This window comes from Zootoca vivipara, chromosome 16 (assembly GCF_963506605.1).
Source record: "Zootoca vivipara chromosome 16, rZooViv1.1, whole genome shotgun sequence".
Lineage (NCBI taxonomy): Eukaryota > Metazoa > Chordata > Lepidosauria > Squamata > Lacertidae > Zootoca > Zootoca vivipara.
The window spans coordinates 34,727,026-34,745,288 of NC_083291.1; the positions used below are offsets into that span (position 1 = coordinate 34,727,026).

An 18,263-nucleotide genomic window follows, 5' to 3' on the forward strand; every position below is an offset into this window, starting at 1 on the left:
GATGGTTTGGGTCGCTTCTGCACTTGGCCAGCACTTAGTTGGGGTGTGTGTGAGGGAGATATAACCAGGATGGGCTTACCCCTGGTTGGTGGGGCATGCCAAAATCCCAACATCCAGCTACCAAGTGGAAAAATAATTATGCTAGGCCAGGAGGCCTCTTGGCACGCAGCATTGCACCTCACTTGCATCCGTCACCCTCTACTGCTTCTCAGGTATGTCACAGGCCCCCTTCAGTCTGGCCCACCTCCCTCAGTCATGGACCCCGCCCCCCCCTTCTCCAGCATCTATACATATGAGTGGTAAGTCTCTGGACTTCTGACATCAGACTTACTGGATCCCAGCCAGGAACAGGATCCAACCATTAGTCCCCTTTGTCCTAGCAAACAACAGTTAGCTCGTTTTCTCATTGGAAGGCTCTCAGCAAAGTGCTGACCCGCAGGACTCCGCAAAAAGGAATTAATAAGCAACCCTATATTATTAAATCATCTATTCCCATCTAATTAATCATTTATTTGTCCATCAAAAAGAAAGCTGGCTATATGCCAACAGTGTTTCCCAAACTTGGAAGCTGGGGCACTTTTTTTTCTGAATCAAAGCTGGGGGTCACTTCACTTTTGCACCCAAAAAGACTTATTAACAGAGTGTGAATTAGCTTCAGAGGAGCCCACTGCTGTGCTTCTGCATGAGTCAGTGTTCTGAGTGAGGCTTCTTTTTGGAGATAAAGGTAAAGGGAGCCCTGACCATTAGGTCCAGTCATGACCGACTCTGGGGTTGCACGCTCATCTCGCATTATTGGCCGAGGGAGCCGGCGTATAGCTTCCAGGTCATGTGGCCAGCATGACAAAGCCCCTTCTGGCGAACCAGAGCAGCACACGGAAACGCCGTTCACTTTCCCGCCGGAGCGGCCCCTATTTATCTACTTGCACTTTGACGTGCTTTCGAACTGCTAGGTTGGCAGGAGCTGGGACCGAGCAACGGGAGCTCACCCCGTCGCGGGGATTCAAACTGCCGACCTTCTGATCGGCAAGCCCTAGGCTCTGTGGTTTAACCCACAACGCCGCCCGCGTCCCTCTATTTGGAAATAGGCAAGCCCAAAGCAGGCATCTGTCTATTCTGTCTCAGCTAGAATGGGCTTTAAAAAAAAACCTGGGGTTTTTTTGGTTGTTGCTCTGATCACTGCATTTCTGCATTGTGCCTCGTGATGCTGCTACTTTAGCACCTAGAGTATCTTTCAATGGGCTGCCATGCAGATTTAATTTAATACTGCTAATAACAATAATATGGCATTGTATGTTATTAACGCAGCTTGTGCTGGGAAGGGGTAGTTTTGATGCACCTTAGTACTGACTGAATGCTTTCTGGTAGAAGCTGATTGGAAAGAGGTGTCTCTAGGGCAGAGCATGGCTGCCTCTGAGCCTCCTCTGGGGGTGGGGCACCTCAGGTTCACAGGAGCCTTTAATTAGCGCATTTCTTGTGGTACACTGGCACAGCCTCCCACAGCACACTAATGTGCCATAGCTCACGGTTTCTGAATGACTGCTCTGTGTTACCAGCTGAGGTGCATACCCTCCAACATTTCTCCGATGAAAATAAGGACCTTTCATTCCATAACATAGCTGCCAAGTTTTCCCTTTTCTCGCGAGGAAGCCGATTCAGCATAAGGGAAAATCCCTTTAAAAAAGGGATAACTTGGCAGCTATGTTACATAATGATGTTGTTGTTGTTTAGTCGTGTCCGACTCTTCGTGACCCCATGGACCACAGCACACCAGGCACTCCTGTCTTGCACTGCCTCCCGCAGTTTGGTCAAACTCATGTTCGTAGCTTCGAGAACACTGTCCAACCATCTCGTCCTCTGTCGTCCCCTTCTCCTAGTGCCCTCAATCTTTCCCAACATCAGGGTCTTTTCCAAGGATTCTTCTCTTCTCATGAGGTGGCCAAAGTATTGGAGCCTCAGCTTCAGGATCTGTCCTTCCGATGAGCACTCATGGCTGATTTCCTTAAGAATGGATAGATTTGATCTTCTTGCAGTCCATGGGACTCTCAAGAGTCTCCTCCAGCACCATAATGATAATTTTACTGTTTATACCCCACACATCTTACTGGCTTGCCCCAGCAATTATGGGCAGCTTCCAACATATATAAAAACAATAATACATTAAACATATTTTTTCCCCAACACTTCCCAATACAGGATTGCCTTCGGACGGCTCGGGGGTCAGATAACTCCACACCATCCAAAATTTCTCCAATGAAAATAGGGATGTTCCGGGATCAAATCAGAAATTGGGATGGCTTCTCTAAATCAGAGACATCCCTGGAAAATAGGGACATTTGTAAGGTCTGGAGGTCAGGGATTGCCCATGAGGAAGGTCATTCTGGCTTGGCTCAGCACAGGTCGTTTGGTTTAACCTAATTGGTATTGTTATGAACGTGGGTGGTCAGTCTGGATGAAATTATTATATTATTATCAGTGCTTTTTAAATAAAAATAATGTTTAGGAGTCCTCTCATTTTGACTTGAGAAAATAACTGTTTTATAGTTCAAATTGGGAAAAATAAACACAGTAAATGGACAAAAGGCCGCCATCGAGGGTAGCAACGGAACTGATGATTCCCTGTGCTAAAGAAGAAACTAATAAAAATTTAAATTTTAAGTTTCTTCTCCCGTTAGATTCACAAAATGCATAACCCATCGTCCCCCCCCCCCAAGGAAAAAAAAGCACTGGTGATGATGATTAAAATGCATATAACGCCTCTCATCCAAAGATCACAGGAGGTTTACAGTATAAAAACACAGAAACACATAACATAAAAACGAATGAAACAATAATCCCCCTCAGTTTAAAAGGCCACGGATTGTGTAATTAGCCCAAGGCCTGGGAGAAGAGGAATGTTCTCACTGGGCGTCTAAAGATCTGTAGTGAAGGTGCCAGGTGAACCTTCATGAGGAGTGCATTCCACAAATGGGGAGCCACTGCAAAAAAGGCCTGTTCCGGTGTATATTTTGCTCTAGGAGGCTTAGTGCGGTCAGAATCGAGTATACACTTCCCAAGTTAATGCTAAATACGGTACATAACATCTGCAAAATGAGCCACCATAGCTGCTGGAGGGCTGCAGAAATTTGTGTCCCAGGCTTTTTAGATTAATCTACCCATGTGCTATCTGAAACCAAAGGGGCGCATTGGTTGCCAGAGGTGACGCATATTGTATGCGGGTGGTGCTGAGGTCTAAACCATTCAGCCTCTTGGGCTTGCTGATCGGAAGGTCGGTGGTTCGAATCCCTGCGACGGAGCGAGCTCCCGTTGCTCTGTCCCAGCTCCTGCCAACCTTGCAGTCCGAAAGCACGCCAGTGCGAGTAGATAAATAGGTACCGCTGTGGCGGGAAGGCAAATGGCGATTCCTTGCGCTCTGGTTTCCATCACAGTGTCCCATTGTGCCAGAAGCAGTTTAGTCATGCTCGCTAGATGACTAGATGACTAGGAAAGCTGTCTGTGGACAAACACCGGCTCCCTCAGCCTGATGAGCGCCGCAACCCCAGAGTCGCCTTTGACTGGACTTAACCGTCCAGGGGTCCTTTACCTTTATCTTTTCATATTGGCGTTACAGTCAGCTCCCCCCCCTTATTTTTTACGTACTGAAGTGTGATTGACAATTACAATGTGCTGTATGCGATGTGTCCTTAAAAGACTGCTTTGAAGCTGTAGCTAGCGCACGTCGCGGCTGCCCACTTCCTTTTGCTTGCGAGTATGTAAGGAACGTGCCGCCACTCAGTGCTTCTTAGCATCCGGGCCTAGTTCAAAGCTCCGGTGGTTAGCCTTAAAGACCTTTACAGCCTGGGTATGTCATACCAGAGGCTGCCTTATCACTTATAAACTCTTTAGGGGGGGGGGGTGAAATCCTGGCCAAGGTTCTGTCTCCTGCCAACACATGGAGCAGGGCTGCGGAGACCGCGGAAGACTGCGACTGACTTCCTAAGGTGTCCCGAGAGAGTTGGACTTGCACCTTCTTTCCAAGGTTTACCTGTGCAGGTGCGTTATTGCTGAATTCATTTGGTCTGTGTTGTATCTTTAAGGGTATTTTATCATCTGGGAACCATGTTAATATGCTTGCAGGGTTGATCCCTGCATGGGCCAGCTGCATGTTCCTTCATTGCAGAGGGTCAGAACAGACGAGCCTCTGGAACAGTGCTTTTTTTCCAAAAAAAAATTAAAATATTTAGGGGTACTCTCATTTTTACTCCAGATAAATCACCATTTATAGTTCAAATCGGGGGAAATAAATACAGTAAATGGACAAAAGGGCGCCATCGGGGATAGCAACGCAACTGACGATTCACCATGCTAGAGAAGAAACTAAAAAACTTATTTTTTTTTTAGTTTTTCCTCCCATTAAATTCACAAAATGTTTAGGGGTATGTGTACCCCTGCATCATAGCTGCCAAGTTATCCCTTTTTTAAAGGGATTTTCCCTTATGCTGAATAGGCTTCCTCGCGAGAAAAGGGAAAACTTGGCAGCTATGCCCTGCATCCCCCCCCCCCCCAGAAAAAGCACTGCTCAGGATCCCTTCCAATTCTGTGAATGGATGTAGCAACGGCAGAGTTTCGTTTGTATCTAGGTATGATTTTATCCAGTGCTTCCCCCCCCCCCAAAAAAAATGTTTAGGGGTACTCTCATTTTGACTCCAGAAAAATCACCATTTCGTAGTTCAAATCGGGGGAAATCAATACAGTAAATGGACAAAAGTACAAAGATTCACAAAATGTTTAGGGGCATGTGTACCCCTGCGTCCCCCCCCCAGAAAAAAGCACTGGTTTTATCAAGAAATGCTAAGCTGCTTTGAAGTCGAATGCAGGGCAGATGACCGGGTGTCACTGACCCGTCTCCTTGTGTCTCTACATGTGGGAAGGTGTGTCCACACCTCCAGCTCCCTGCAGGTAGCAGGCAGTGAAGTGTATGGAGTGGGGTTGCCAAGAAGAGGGATGACACAGAAATAGCCTTCACAGCTACCGGTAGCACCATTTTAATGGATTTCTAGCCTGCCTCTGAAGGTGTATGTTCTCCCAAGCCAGGTTGCAACAGATCGATACAAGTCGGCGTTAAAAGCCTAAAATTTAAAATGGGATGTTTTTTTTTAAAAAAACAACAACCTAACATTAAAATAGCAGTGCATAAAACAGCCATTAAATATCACAAGCATTAAATCACCCTAATGTAAACCAGGAAGAATAAGTATTTAAGGCTTTTTCTAAGGCCGACAGAGCGTGGGGGCGGGGGGGGGAGAGAGGGAGGCGCCGTACGAATATCCCTTGGGAGGGCATTTCGGAGATAAGGGACCCCATTTCAGAGGAGGCCCTGTGATGCAATGATGTTGTGCCAGCCATTGGTGGTTTTTTAAAAAAATGTTATCAGGGAAGCATGCGTGGCGTAGTTTGGCAGTGTGCATGTGCTCCCCGTTTTCTTTGCACGCTGGACAATCAGGTAGACTGTAAAAGTTAAATCCGAATTCGTAGAGCTGTATTGTGCAATGTTGATGATGAGATTCTTAAGAGAGGCAGTATGGCGAACCAGCCAGAGCAGGGGTAGGCAACGTGGTGCCCTCCAGAGATGGCTAGAATCCAGCTTCCAACAGCACCATGTGCCTATTAGTTGGGGTGATAGGAATTGTAGGCCAACAATATCAAACAATAACAAAATTGTACAATAACAACAATAACAAAATTGTAGGGACCCAGGTGGCGCTGTGGTTAAACCACTGAGCCTAGGGCTTGCCAATCAGAAGGTTGGCAGTTCGAATCCCTGCGACGGGGTGAGCTCCCGTTGCTCGGTCCCAGCTCCTGCCAACCTAGCAGTTCGAAAGCACGTCAATATGCAAGTAGATAAATAGGAACCGCTACAGTGGGAAGGTAAACAGCGTTTCCATGTGCTGCTCTGGTTTGCCAGAAGCGGCTTTGTCATGCTGGCCACATGACCTGGAAGCTATACACCGGCTCCCTCGGCCAATAATGCGAGATGAGCGCGCAACCCCAGAGTCGGTCACGACTGGACCTAATGGTCAGGGGTCCCTTTACCTTTAATATCTGGAGAATACCAGGTTTAAACTTCCACTCAGCCAAAGAGCAAACTCATTACAGTGGTACCTCGGTTTACAAACAGTCCTGTTTACAAACTACAGTGGAACCTCGGTTTATGAACACCTCGGTTTATGAATTTTCGGTTTACGAACGCCGCAGACCCATCTGGAACGGATTAATTCACTTTCCATTACTTTCAATGGGAAAGTTCGCTTCAGTTTATGAACGCTTCAGTTTATGAACAGACTTCCGGAACCAATTGTCTTCATAAACCGAGGTACCACTGTATTCGGTTTACAACCTCTGCAAAACCGGAAGTAGTGTTCCAGTTTGCGAACTTTACCTCAGTCTACGAACGGAAGCTGAATGGTGGAAGGGCACCGGTGGCGAGAGGGGAGGGCTCATTAGGGAAAGGGCGCCTCGGTTTAAGAATGGAATTGGTTTAAGAACGGACTTCAGGAACAGATTAAGTTCGTAAACCGAGGTACCACTGTATCTGTCACCATTAGCCTCCCTCAGAGGAGTGTTTTGAAGATAAAATGGATGGCTAGAGAACATGTATGCTGCCTTGAACTCCATAGGGGAAAGGGGGGTAAACAAACAAACAAACAAACAAACAAACAAAATTGATGAACTATGCTGAGATGGCAAAACTTACAGGAAGAATTAGAAACCAGGAAGAGGAGGTCTTTAATAAAGAAAGGGAAATGTTTAAAATTTATTTGAAAAGCTATTGTAAACAACTACATACATTGTAGTATTGACAGAAAACTTGTAGTAAAAATTTGAGCTATGGATTGACAAAGGGTTTATAAAAATAATTATGATAGAGATGCAGAGGTGTAGGCTCCTATGATGTAAGTCGTGGGCCCCGCCTGCTAGCCTGCTCCCTAAAATATCACTGGTTTGCTCATTTCTATATATAGGGTGCCTCCATTCTGCATGGACTGGTTGCGTGGCAACATGTGCAAATGGCTTTAGATACCTATTAGGTCCATAAAGGACCATATAGCACAGGGGTCCCCAGACTTACCCGCCTTTGGGCCGGAGGGCGGGGGAGTGCGCACCCGTGCGCATGCGCACACACACTTACTGGCGCGGTGGCACGCTTCCAGGTCGGAAAAATTGCTGAAAATTGTTTGTGCGCATGCGTATGGGCCTCCCCTGACCCGGAAGTGCACCTCCCCCGACCTGGAAGTGCACCGGAAATGACCTCTTCTGGGTCGGGAGAGGCCCATACGCATGCGCAGAAACGATTTTCGGCGCTTTTTTCAGATCTGGAAGTGCGCCACCGCGCAGCGCGCCGTAAGAGCGGGCGGCGGCAGCGGGAGGCGGGGGTCGTCGTGGGCCGGATTGGGAGGCCAGTTGGGCCGCATCTGGTCCGCGGGCCGTAGTCTGGAAACCCCTGATATAGCATATATTCAACACAAAAAACAGCCACAATTTGTTGTTGACAAAGGACAGCTGGACATATAAAGGGCCCCATTACCTTCAGTAGGTTAGGGCCTCATCAAACCGAAATCCGGTCCTGAAGGCATCCTAACTTGAACTGGGAGTACACCCCTTGGTCATGCAAGGCAATGCAGAGTACTGGAACAAGGCCACCCTGAATGGATGCTGAGCCTGCCTATATGGTTGAGCCAAACCTGTTTGTTGGTTTGCTGGCTTGGAAGGCCCTGGAGCCCCCAAACACAGCTCTGTCAACCTGCAGCATCTTAATTTTTCTACTAGTTTGGAGGCCTGACGAGAGGCAGCAGGCAGAAAATGGCAGCTGTCTTCATTGGCTGCCTTGCCACCCTCCTACATAGTGACCTTTGGAGCTGCTGCTGGGAAACGCAAGCCCGCCTCCCTTCTCCCGAAGGGGCACTTTGTGACGTTCGTGCGGTTTGCAATATTAACTAGGTACCCTCAGGAGGCCCCTGAGAGCCAGGCTGCGGCTTCTGAGCAGAGCTGGCCTCTCCCAGATGATGTCCAGTGAGAGGTTAATGGGGGGTGAGTTAACCTGGGTGAATGTACTTGTGCAGCCAGGCTAAGCTCTGTGCAAGTCCATAGGATTAGGCAACCCATTCGCTTTACAAATGGGCATTAGCTCAGGGTCACCGAGAGAGAGAGAGAGATGCTGATGCGACAAGTCCTTGGTGATGGAGCTGCAGCACTTTTTACTGGGAGCACACCCATGGGATCATGGGCACAAATACTTCCCTCCCCATGCAGAGTCAGGTGCTCATTGAATACCCACAAACAGCATGAAACTCACTGTGAGAGCAGTGTGTAACCCAACCAGGCACCGTGAAACATTATTTGTATTTATCTGAGCAGCTCCCCTAGCGCGTATGAAAACCTCTCTGTGTGTGGCTTGGAGGCACACACTCATTCTCTCATTTCCCCTGCCTGTAAATGGGCCATTTGTACCAATGGGCGTAAATTGTGGCACAACAGCATAATTTGCCCGTATGTACCCTCACTTCCTGGATGCACATTTACCTTTCTGAACATTGCCTGTGTGTGTGAGCCTGTGCGCATCAACAATCTCTCCCTCTCATTACAATCTCCCACAGGGAGATCTACCTACCTAGAGGGCTATGCCCCTTTGGAATCAGATCTTCCTGCTTCTTCCCCTCTTGCTACCGGTTATGTATTCAGTGGTTTGTGTTTTGCCTGAGCTTGAGTCTGGACTAAGGATTCTGAGCGCCTGTGTTCTGATTCAATACATGATGTCCAGTCACAGAACATTTCAGGATTTCGGCCTCTGCCATTGGCCATTGAACTCTGAGCTGTGATTCACAGCTTGGAAGTTTAGACAGCCAATCATGTTAGGAGTGGGAGTGGCCCAGGCGTTCAGGAATTAATATAAGCAGTTGCTTTGCCCCTGTTTTCCAGTTATGTAGTTCAATAAAGGTTCTTGCTGTTATCACTTCACTACCCGTAATGATGTCCCAAATCTTAGTGTGCCTCAGGATAAGCCTTGCACTGTGCATGTATGCCTAAACCATACATTTTCCCAGCCAAATGTCTCCCTAGACAGGATGCCAACAACAAGAAGAAATTGGCAATCCATTAAGGATGAGCTCTCTTTTATGCATAAAAACAAGCCTCTTTCAGTGTGTCGCAAATGATACAAGGTTAGATGCACATATTTTGTTCTTGGTTATTTGTACAGTCTTGAATACATGTACTTCTGAGCAGTGACAAGTTCCAGGGATAGGGCTACATGGTGTCCTTGTAGTGTTTGCTTTATTTATAAGCAAGCAGAGCAGAGCAGAGCAATTTGGAAGGAAACAGCTCTCTCCCCACAGCAGGCAGCATCTGACACATCCCAAGCTCTAAACGGGTATCTCATTCCAAAGGCTGAAAAGGGATCCTCAGTTATCAGGAGAACAGCTCCTATAATTAGCTCTGTTTGAAGATGCACCCAATAATTAGCCAGCCATCTCCTGGTGGCGCTGTGGGTTAAACCACAGAGCCTAGGGCTTGCCGACCACAAGGTTGGCAGTTCAAATCCCCGCGCCGGGGTGAGCTCCCGTTGCTCGGTCCCTGCTCCTGCCAACCTGGCAGTTCGAAGGCACGTCATAGTGCAAGTAGATAAATAGGTACCGCTCCGGCGGGAAGGTAAATGGCGTTTCCATGTGCTACTCTGGTTCGCCAGAAGCGGCTTAGTCATGCTGGCCACATGACGCTGGCTCCCTCGGCCAATAAAGTGAGATGAGCGGCCCAACCCCAGAGTTGGTGACAACTAGACCTAATGGTCAGGGGTCCCTTTACCTTTACCTCCTGAACAACAGATAAGTCACCCAGCATCCATAAAAGTATTATTAGGGGATACACCATAGTCCCCTGTTTATGTATCTAGGGATTTGGTCATGTAAGCGTGCTGGTTTGGGGGACTCAGAGAATCATTCTCCCTTTTCCAGAATTGAAGTAAGAAGAAGACCAACTTGGGAATAATTATCATTCCCTTTTATCTTTCCTGATAGATTTCAAACCCAATACAGTGGTACCTCTACTTACGAATTTAATGCGTTCCGAACACACATTCGTAAGTCGAAAAAAATTGTAAGCCGAATCCCATAGGAATGCATTGGGAGAAAAAAATTGTAAGTCGAAGCAACCCTATCTAAAAATTCGTAAGTAGAAAAAATCCTATCTAAACCGCATCCAAGATGGCGGCCGGAGCTCCGTTCGTAAGTAGAAACATTCGTAAGTAGAGTTATTCGTAAGTAGAGGTACCTCTGTATCTTCCTTTCTCTGGAATTTTCTGTTGTCCAGGTTACAAAAGCAACATCCGAACTACCGGTATCTGTTTGTCACACCACTCCTGTGTGCTTGGTGAAGGAGGACACGAGTAATCTCCTGTTCTAATCAAGGTTTGTCCTCGTTTTGCAAACAAAAGTCATCTTTCTAACAGAGTGTGCAGAACCCAGCAGAGCCGTCTCTTTCTCTCTCTCCGCCCCCCACCCCCCAGTTAAGCTCATGATATTTGTGGGGTCAAGAAGCACAAAAGGAATCCAGTCACTCAGCTTCAGTGGCCCATCTACCCCAGGGTGACCAAGGTCGTTTCAGTGCCGAAACGGAGCTTGAAACTGAATCGAAAGGGGTCCAGATCCTTGAAGTAACTTTGAAGTTAATCTTCCACTACCTTCTTGAGCAACTTGCCCCCAAAGTGACATTTGTGAATTGGCTATAGTTTCCCAATACTCTGGGCTCCAGGCATGGACGTAGCCAGGATTTTTTATTGGGGGGGGGCAGGCTTTTGTTGGGGGGGGCAGAACCTCAGATTTGTATTGATTTTTATTGATTTAGGAGGCAGCGTCCCCCCTGCCCCCCTGGCTATGCCCATGGGTCCAGGGAAATTCTTTTAAGAAAGGGGTGCACCCCAGACACTTTAAGGCTGCTGGTACTCTTTAAGGCCCCTCAAAACACACACACACACATGCAATAAGGCATTATTTGCTCCCTGGACACTTTAACAGGAGCAACTGTGGTGTCTAATTCCACGCAAATCCTAGCATTTTTCTCCGCAATGCACTTAACGGGTTTGTCACAGCAGGCCTATGGTGGCTTCATGCTACCACCACTTCATGCTACCACCACACTGAAAATCTCTTCCGGGTGATTACTTTAAGGTGCAATTGTGATGGCCAGGAGTGCCAGGTTGGCCCTGCGACCATGGGTGCCCAGGGCCATGGGTGCCATGCAGCGTGCATTGCCCTGGCACTGAAATTTGTGGATGCCTGGCCCCTTCATGGGGAATTTTGTGGGTGCCCTGGCATCCAGGGCCCCCGGGAGTTGGCACCTAATAATTCTTTCTTTCTTTTTTTTGAAATTTTTGAAATTTGATTTTACAAATTCATTCACACTCATAATCACAAATAATAAAATTACACAAGATTCTTCTGAATCTCAAGACTTCCCTCCTCCCCTGCGTGGGTTCTTTAGTTAACTTTTTCAACTGCATATTATAAACTTTCAGTCCTCCATCGTATCCCAAGTCTGTGTATCATTACAAGAGTTATTTAAGACCTGCCAAAGAGTTCAAATGCTTACAGTGGTCTGTCAAGTATATTATAAATTTCTCCCATTCTTTGTTGAAGTTTTGATCCTCCTGGTTTCTGATTTTCTCAGTCATTTTTGCCATCTTTTCATAGTCCAGTAGTTTAGTCTGCCAGTCCCTTCTGGTAGGGACCCTGTCATCTTTCCAACATTGGGCAAGCAGCATTCTTGCAGCTGTTGTAGCATACATAAACTTTTTCAGTTCCTTCGGTATCTCTGCACCTACAGTTCCTAACAAAAAGGCTTCTGGTTTTTTAAAACAAACATTATTTTGAACATTTTTTAAATTCATTGTATATCATCTCCCAGAATTCCTTTATTGCTTTACAATTCTACTACATATGGTAAAAGGTGGCACCTAATAAGAATCACCACTAAGGATATGTGTGGAATTCTGCATACAACAGCTTTCCAAAAGCCACTGCAATGACCTGGAAAAAGCAGGCGGAAGGCTGATTTGCATGGCATTCAGTCCATCAATCAATTGATTGATGGACTGAATGCCATGCTGGGTATGTTTAGCCTGGAGAAGAGAAGGTTAAGGGGTGATATGATAGCCATGTTCAAATATATGAAAGGATGCCATATGGAGGAGGGAGAAAGGTTGTTTTCTGCTGCCCCAGAGAAGCGGACACGGAGCAATGGATTCAAACTTCAAGAAAGAAGATTCCACCTAAACATTAGGAAGAACTTCCTGACAGTAAGAGATGTTCGGCAGTGGAATTTGCTACCAAGGAGTGTGGTGGAGTCTCCTTCTTTGGAGGTCTTTAAGCAGAGGCTTGACAGGCATATGTCAAGAATGCTTTGATGGTGTTTCCTGCTTGGCAGGGGGTTGGACTGGATGGCCCTTGTGGTCTCTTCCAACTCTATGATTCTATGAATCAGTCAATCAATCAATCAATCAGTCAATTATTGCCCTTCCTTTTTCCCTTTCAGGGACTCAAGGCAGCTTAATGATAAAATAAGAATAATCAGCACATGATTGGCCATCCTTGCACTTTAATCCACTTTCTGTGGATTTGCCAGTTAAGTGCTGCTATGACTTGGCCCTGAGTCCCTTTCAGACGATGCCACTTTAAAAAGAAAATAAAAGTAGTTTGAAACGTAAAACATTGGTGATATTTTTCAGCTGTCTTAGCTGAACTGTGCCGGGTAATTTGACTTCAGCATGGAAATGGCACTGTGGGCAGATAAAAGGAAGAGACACAACAACCATGTGCCGAATGATGGAGCGAGCCAGAGAAGAGGTTCCTGTGCTGCAAACCTGCTTTCCCTTTGCCGTGCCTGGGCTTGCTACTGAATGCCATGAATGCAGTGACCAGGTGTCAGGTGGGAAGGGGAGAGGGGTCTGCTTGCGTGCAGGGATCAGAGCAAGCAGGAATGCGAGACGGGAGCTGGCGGAGGGGAGGGGAGGGGGAGAAGAGGTGAGCGCTGGCATCCTACTGGCATCCAATGTCCTCTGGACACTTCCCAAGAGGCTCTGTTTGTCTTTCAGAGGGAAAATGGCAGAGAGCTCCCTGTTTGCGCAACGGCTGCAGGCCATTACTGTAAGTATTCTTCCTCCCCACCACCCACCCCCACTACCCCGGCCCCACTTGTTCAGAAATGGGGCTCAGGGTCCTCAGACGAGGTCCAGCCTCTGTCTCCCACAGGAGCTCCCCACCCCACCCCTGTCCCAAAGCTGAGGGAGAAGGAGAGAGGAGGGTGGGAAGGCAAGAGTGCCCAGATCTCTATGCCAGAACTAAGCAATTGTCATAATAATAGTGTGATGTAACTAGGGTGGGGCAATAGGGGCAACTGCCACCAGGCACAACCTGCAATGTATTCACGACCCTCAAAGCCACATTGCAATATGTAACACTCTATTTATCAGTTTGGCATCATTAGACACTTTTAAAAGGCTGGCATGAACTCGCAAGGGAGGCTTTTTGCAGCAGCTAGGCCAGGCCCAGTGGCGCTTTGTGGGTTGCTCCTTTGCCCTATAGCCTAACAGTGGCTGTAGGTTTAAAGCACATGACTTCCCCCAAACAGGCCCGTCCTAGCCATAGAGGCTAGTGGCGCAGAGAACCACGGCGCCGGGCGCTGGAGGGCGCTGGAAGTGAGTGCAGGGCTCCGGCGATCTGGCCAGGACTGTGCTCCACGAGCTAAGAGGCTGCGCCGTGTCTCTCTCCTTCTCCGAGGACTCCGCGCTGCGCCTCCTTCTAGTTTCCCCAGCGCTGGGTTCCGCTCAGTTGAACTTCGCCACCAGCGCGCGCACAGCGCCCAAGCAGCTCTTGCTGATCCTCAGAGGTGTCCTCCTGCTGCTGCCGTGGTCCGCTTGGCACTCCCGGGCCCTTGGAGAGGCTCTGGAGGGGGGCGCTGGATGGGCTCAAGACGGCCCTGCCCCCAAAGGATCCTGGGAACTGCCGTTTAGCCCTCAAAGAGCTACCATTCACAGCACCCTTAACAAACTACAGTACCCAGGATCCTTTGGGGGGAGTCATGTGCTTTAAACGTATGGTGTGGACACAGACACAGTCAAATGCCTTCAGCCGTGGGGATGCTGCTGGTGGGAAGGACAATGTTGCTGGCATGAGGCTGGCCAGCTATTGCTGATGGGATGGCAGATTGTTGGGATATATTTCCAAAAAATTATTTCTGGCTTTACAGCTTCTCATGACTCACGTTTGAAGTGCAAGCAGCAGGAGCTGTCTATCTTGAGCAGCCTATTTAAAGCACACACCGGTAAGAATCCTGGGAACTGTAGTTTACCACTCACAGAGCTATGGTTCCCAGCATCCTTAGCAAACTACTATTCCCAGGATTCTTTGGGTGTTCTTGAAATGTATGGTGTGTGTGCACTATACCTTTAAAGCACATTTGAAGCACATTCCCTCCCCCCTCGAAGAATTATGAGTGCTTTTGTCGTTCAGGGCTGCTGGGAATTGTAGTTTGTGAGGGGCAAACTACTGTGCTCGGGATTCCTTGAGGGAAAGAAGGCGCTTAGAATGTGCTTTAAATGCATAGTGTAATACACAGTCTAGTCCCTGCTCTGTAATATAAGGATAACAGCATTGCCCTCTCTGAGTTGATGTGAGAATTTGAGGGGATTCCGTTTTTAATCCCATTTACAAAAAACCTTCCTGCACGCAGGCAGTTCCCCCATTCCACCGAGGCAACCATTTCAGACCCAGAAGCTGTTTACAAACCTATGAGCTGTATCAAATGCTGCAATTCCGCTTGCACAACAGACTTCTGTTCACAAAATGAAAATTCTTATCCTGCTCCTGTTGCCTCGAGCCCCTTGTGCACTCTCAATATCAGATCCCAGGGGGTGGAGGACCCTGGATCAGATTTTGGGGCATGTGGGGACGTGGACATAGCCAGGATTTTTGTTAGCGGGGCAGGTTTTTTGATGGGGGGGGGCAGAGCCTCACTTTGCTATGTATTTTTATTTATTTTTATTGATTAGGGGGCAGCTGCCTCCCCCTCCCCCCCCCAGCTACTCCCATGTGCAGGGAGAGGAGATTGAATGCGAGTGTAACTCTGATTGCAGTGACCCAGGTGGCGCTGTGGGTTAAACCACAGAGTCTAGGGCTTGCTGATCAGAAGGTCGGAGGTTCGAATCCCTGCAACGGGGTGAGCTCCTGTTGCTCAGTCCCAGCTCCTGCCCACCTAGCAGTTCGAAAGCACATCAAAGTGCAAGTAGATAAATAGGGACTGCTCCGGCAGGAAGGTAAACGGCGTTTCCGTGCGCTGCTCTGGTTCGCCAGAAGCAGCTTTGTCATGCTGGCCACATGACCCGGAAGCTGTCTGCGGACAAACGCCGGCTCCCTCGGCCTATAGAGCGAGATGAGTGCTGCAACCCCCGAGTCGGACATGAATGGACCTGATGGTCAGGGGCCCCTTTACCTTTACCTTTAACTCTGCTTGCGCAGTTCTGGATACAATCCCAAGTTCCCCTGCAGGAAAGGAAGCAGCCACACAGGACCCCCTCCATTTACTACTGAAAAGATGACTTGCCAGGGATGAACTTTTGGGGGAGTCTTTCTTCCAGTCTCACACGTGCGTTCAACTGGGAGAGGCTCTAGTGAAAAGCAGCCCCTCTCAAAATACATATGGCAACCCGTTTTCTCTAGAAGAAAATTAGCACGGCCAGAAATGTGCTGATTTGCCTGAACAGTGGCAGAATGAAAGGGCTGTGGAGTAATGTGTCCACACATAGGACAGAGAACTTTGAAGTTCTTTCAGAAGAAAGCCATGCATTTTGAAGAAGACTTCTGTTTTAAGTCCAATTTAAAGATAAGGAACCTTTAAGAAGGGAGATTAGGAGCCTTGAGGTTGTCCATAACAGTGAGCAGCAGGCTAAGCAAGCCCTCAGGTCACCTGGTCAGGTCTTTCCCACAATGAGAGATACATTGTATTTCTATTTTAATAATAATAATAATAATAATAATAATAATAATAATAATAATAATTTATTTATACCCTGCCCATCTGGCCGGGTCTCCCTAGCCACTCTGGGCGGCTTCCAACAGAAAAATAAAACACAATGATCTATTAAACATTAAAAGCCTCCCTTTTCAGATGTGTTCTAAAAGTCTGGTAGTTGTTTTCCTCTTTGACATCTGTTGGGAGGGCGTTCCACAGGGCAGGCGCCACCACCGAGAAGGCCCTCTGCCTAGTTCCCTGCAACTTGACTTCTCGCAGTTGCTTCTGAATTTGCATTGCACATGCAAATTTTATGCAAACTTGTTTCTTGATGATACACAAGGGGCAAATCTGGTGTGTGTACATCTCTCTTCTGTCCAGTGATGTGGCTATTGGAAGTGGCCAGCATTATTCTGGTTGCAGCAGCCCTTGAATATATTCCCAGCGTTTTTGGATTTGGGCTAAATCTGGGCTGCTTCCCCTCCTCCGTGGGAAACACTGAGCAAGCTTGGTGTAACCTGAGCTGCCATTCCTTTGCTCATCCTGCCTTTGAAACAAATGAATTATTCACCAGGCAATAGCTCCAACCTGAACTAAACAGGAGGAGAGGGATCTGGAGGGCTGCCCAGACTGGAAGAAGCAGGGGCCGGGCTGGGGTTGGAGCCTGTGTGCAGCCCCACGAACACATCCAGATGGGAGATGTTGTCATGAATGGTGCATGCCAGGAAGCGTAGTAAACATTTATTGTTGCGTGAAGTGTTTCTGCAGCTGAGAGATGTTTCTGTGCAGGGAGAGAATCGGGGCAAAGGGAGATGGAGCTACAAACAGCAGTGAGGAGCCTTGAGTACGTGAATAGTGGCAGATGCACCCATGACCTTATGCGCGCCACAGGGTGTCTTGAGCGCATGCAACACATCCTGGCTTGGTAAACACATTGTAACCTCCGTGTAGGCACACACCCAAACACTTCATCAAAATTTGTACCTTTGTACTCGGTGATAGGGACGCGGGTGGCGCTGTGGTCTAAACCACTGAGCCTCTTGGGCTTGCCGATCAGAAGGTCGGCGGTTCGAATCCCCACGACGGGGTGAGCTCCTGTTGCTCTGTCCCAGCTCCTGCCAACCTAGCAGTTCGAAAGCACACCAGTGCAAGTAGATAAATAGGTACTGCCAGTGCTCCCACTCCCCCCCAAAAAATGTTTAGGGGTACTCTCATTTTGACTCAAGAAAACCAGCATTTTATAGTTCAAATCGGGGGAAATAAATACAGTAAATGGATAAAAGTACAAAGATTCACAAAATGTTTAGGGGTATGCGTACCCCTGCGTACCCCCAGAAAAAAGTGCAAGTACAGATAAATAGGTAGATAAATAGGTTTACCTCTGGCAGGAAGGTAAACAGCATTTCCGTGTGCTGCTCTGGTTTTGGTGTTCCATTGTACCAGAAGCGGCTTAGTCATGCTGGCCACATGACCCCAAAAAATTGTCTGCGGACAAACGGCACATCCCTCGGTCTGTAAAGCGAGATGAGCACCGCAACCCCAGAGTCATCTGCAACTGGACTTAACTGTCAGGTGTCCTTTACCTTTACCTTTTACTAGATGATAATTCATTTGACGTTATGTCCTCTCTTTTAATTTCATATGCCCAGTCACCAAGGAAGATTAGAGCCCTGATTTCATTCATAATATTCATAATTCAAATGTTCATTCATTAGTCTTCTAAGGGTTGTTTATGCATATGGAAGTCTGTTCGGCACATATAGATGGTTGTGTAGCATAAACATGTTGATTTTAAATGTCAACACAATAGACTGTAAACTCCAGATTCTGCTGGGCACACTCAGGTTGTATAGACATGGTTGTGTTTGTCTACAGTATTCTAATTGAATAATTTGAGATAATTGCAGTCTGGTGCCAAAAAGTAACCGTTTTTAAAAAGATGTTTAGACCCACACAGTGTGGATCTGTCATTAACACAGTTAAACCCGTCTGATAATAGCAGCATTATTTGAACCAAGGTAGCGCAACCTTCCCCAGCCTGGTGCCTTCCTGATATTTCTGACTATGACTTACATCAGCTGAAAGGTGCAAAACATCAGGAAGACTCATGTAAACAAACCGCCTGTATGTAACTCCAGTGCAAATAGCATTTTGATTTTTTGGGGGTGGGGTGGGGTGGGGGTATATTAATTCAAAAGCATTAATGATGAACACTTCTAATGATTTCCCTA

The 18,263-nt window shown here is 47.5% G+C and overlaps 1 protein-coding gene across 8 annotated transcripts in view; it reads left to right on the forward strand.

Moving 5' to 3' along the window:
- PALM3 (paralemmin 3) overlaps positions 1 to 18,263 on the forward strand; it is a 40,124-nt gene that overhangs the window by 3,692 nt on the left and 18,169 nt on the right. Inside the window, exons 2-4 of one of the 8 annotated variants that reach the window (XM_060269204.1) lie at positions 10,047 to 10,436; positions 12,752 to 12,951; positions 13,118 to 13,169. In XM_060269204.1, the coding sequence (XP_060125187.1) occupies positions 13,125 to 13,169 (45 nt within the window). In that variant the 5' untranslated portion in view covers positions 10,047 to 10,436; positions 12,752 to 12,951; positions 13,118 to 13,124. Of the gene's footprint in view, positions 1 to 1,022; positions 4,030 to 10,046; positions 12,952 to 13,117; positions 13,170 to 17,520; positions 18,142 to 18,263 lie in introns of those variants that run through there. The other 7 variants (XM_060269202.1, XM_060269205.1, XM_060269203.1 and 4 more) reach the window with 7 other exon arrangements.